The sequence below is a fragment of the Arachis ipaensis genome, chromosome B02, assembly GCF_000816755.2.
Source record: "Arachis ipaensis cultivar K30076 chromosome B02, Araip1.1, whole genome shotgun sequence".
Taxonomy (NCBI): Eukaryota; Viridiplantae; Streptophyta; class Magnoliopsida; order Fabales; family Fabaceae; genus Arachis; species Arachis ipaensis.
The window spans coordinates 93,244,795-93,246,151 of NC_029786.2; the positions used below are offsets into that span (position 1 = coordinate 93,244,795).

At 30.1% G+C, this 1,357-nt stretch overlaps 1 protein-coding gene across 1 annotated transcript; it reads left to right on the forward strand.

The window, feature by feature from the left end:
* LOC107627671 lies at positions 272 to 847 on the forward strand. Its single transcript, XM_016330497.2, has 2 exons — positions 272 to 608; positions 695 to 847. Exons 1-2 carry the CDS (start codon positions 321 to 323, stop codon positions 830 to 832), a joined length of 426 nt encoding a protein of 141 aa, XP_016185983.1. The 5' UTR covers positions 272 to 320; the 3' UTR covers positions 833 to 847.

Sequence of the window (1,357 nt, forward strand, 5' to 3'; positions counted from 1 at the left end):
ATTTTATTTTTTAAATGATAGAAAAAAGTTTACATAGAATAAATAAATAGTAAAGTCTTCTAACTAAATATTTTAATATTTTTTTTGACAGAATAGATCCCAAACAGAAGATGAGAGTTATTGCCTGCTTGATTTTACATTTTAAATTAATGAATGACCTTATGGTTAAGTTGTTGATGATTTTCTATGTTTTGATTATATTGCAATTGAAAAAAAAGAAAAGAAAATGGAATGATAGTTACAATAGGCAAGTAATAAGGGATGTTAGTGTCGATAGGATTATTTATTTTAGTGATCTAGCATGTATAGAAAACACAAGAATGGATAGATGTGCCTTTCATGCATTGTGTAACATGCTTAAAACGGTTGGAAGGTTAGAACCAAGTAGGAATATGGGTGTGGAAGAAATGGTTGCCATGTTTTTACATATTATAGCACATGACGTCAAAATTAGAGTAATAAAGAGACAATTTGTGAGATCTGAAGAAACAATTAGTAGGCGGTTTAATGATGTATTGCTTGCTATTTTGAGATGTCATAATCTCTTACTGAAGAAACCTCAACCATTTAGCCAGGATAGAATGGATGAACGATGGAAATGGTTCAAGGTAATTTATCTTGCTAATGTTATTAAACCTAATATGCTTGGTGTGCTTTAGAATTGAGTTAATTGATATCTTTTCTTGGATTTTAGAATTGTCTAGGAGCCTTAGATGGTACTCATATCAAAGTCAATGTCCTTGAGGCTGATAAGCCTAGATATCGAAACAAAAAAGGTGACATAACAACCAATGTGCTTGGAGTGGTTGCTCCTGATATGCAATTTATCTAGGTATTGGCAGGTTGGGAGGATTCAGCTGCGGATTCTAGGGTATTGCGAGATGCACTATTTCGTAATGGGTTTAGTGTTCCCCAAGGTATTTTTATTGAGACTTTAGTATGTTATCAAAGTAACTATTTGATCTATTTTTTAGTCATTAATATTTTAATTTAAATGAGTAAGGGTAATTTTGACATATTACATAATATGACCAAGAAATTTAAACTCAACCAAACAAAAATTTATTCATTCCTAGGATTATTACATAATATTCCAAGATATTAATTTTTATAAACAAACATAGGTATCTTATATTCCAAGTAATCTTATTTCTAAGCATTATATTCCTAGGAATGACATTCCTAGTAATAAAATTTAATCTTTGAACCACACACACCCTAAAAGTAAAGATGAAAATCACTTAGAGAAGTGAACTAGAGACAACATAGTTAGTACTTAACATTTCGTTTAGGGTTAAGCAAAGTATGAAAAGTCAAACTAGTTTAACATAGACTTAATGAACCTTTAGGTTTAATT

Excerpts from the sequence above, each read along its gene's own strand:
- LOC107627671 (XM_016330497.2), top strand. The coding sequence starts at position 321 with ATGGATAGATGTGCCTTTCATGCATTGTGTAACATGCTTAAAACGGTT. Across the intron at positions 609-694 it reads AACGATGGAAATGGTTCAAG|AATTGTCTAGGAGCCTTAGA; the intron begins GTAATTTATCTT and ends CTTGGATTTTAG.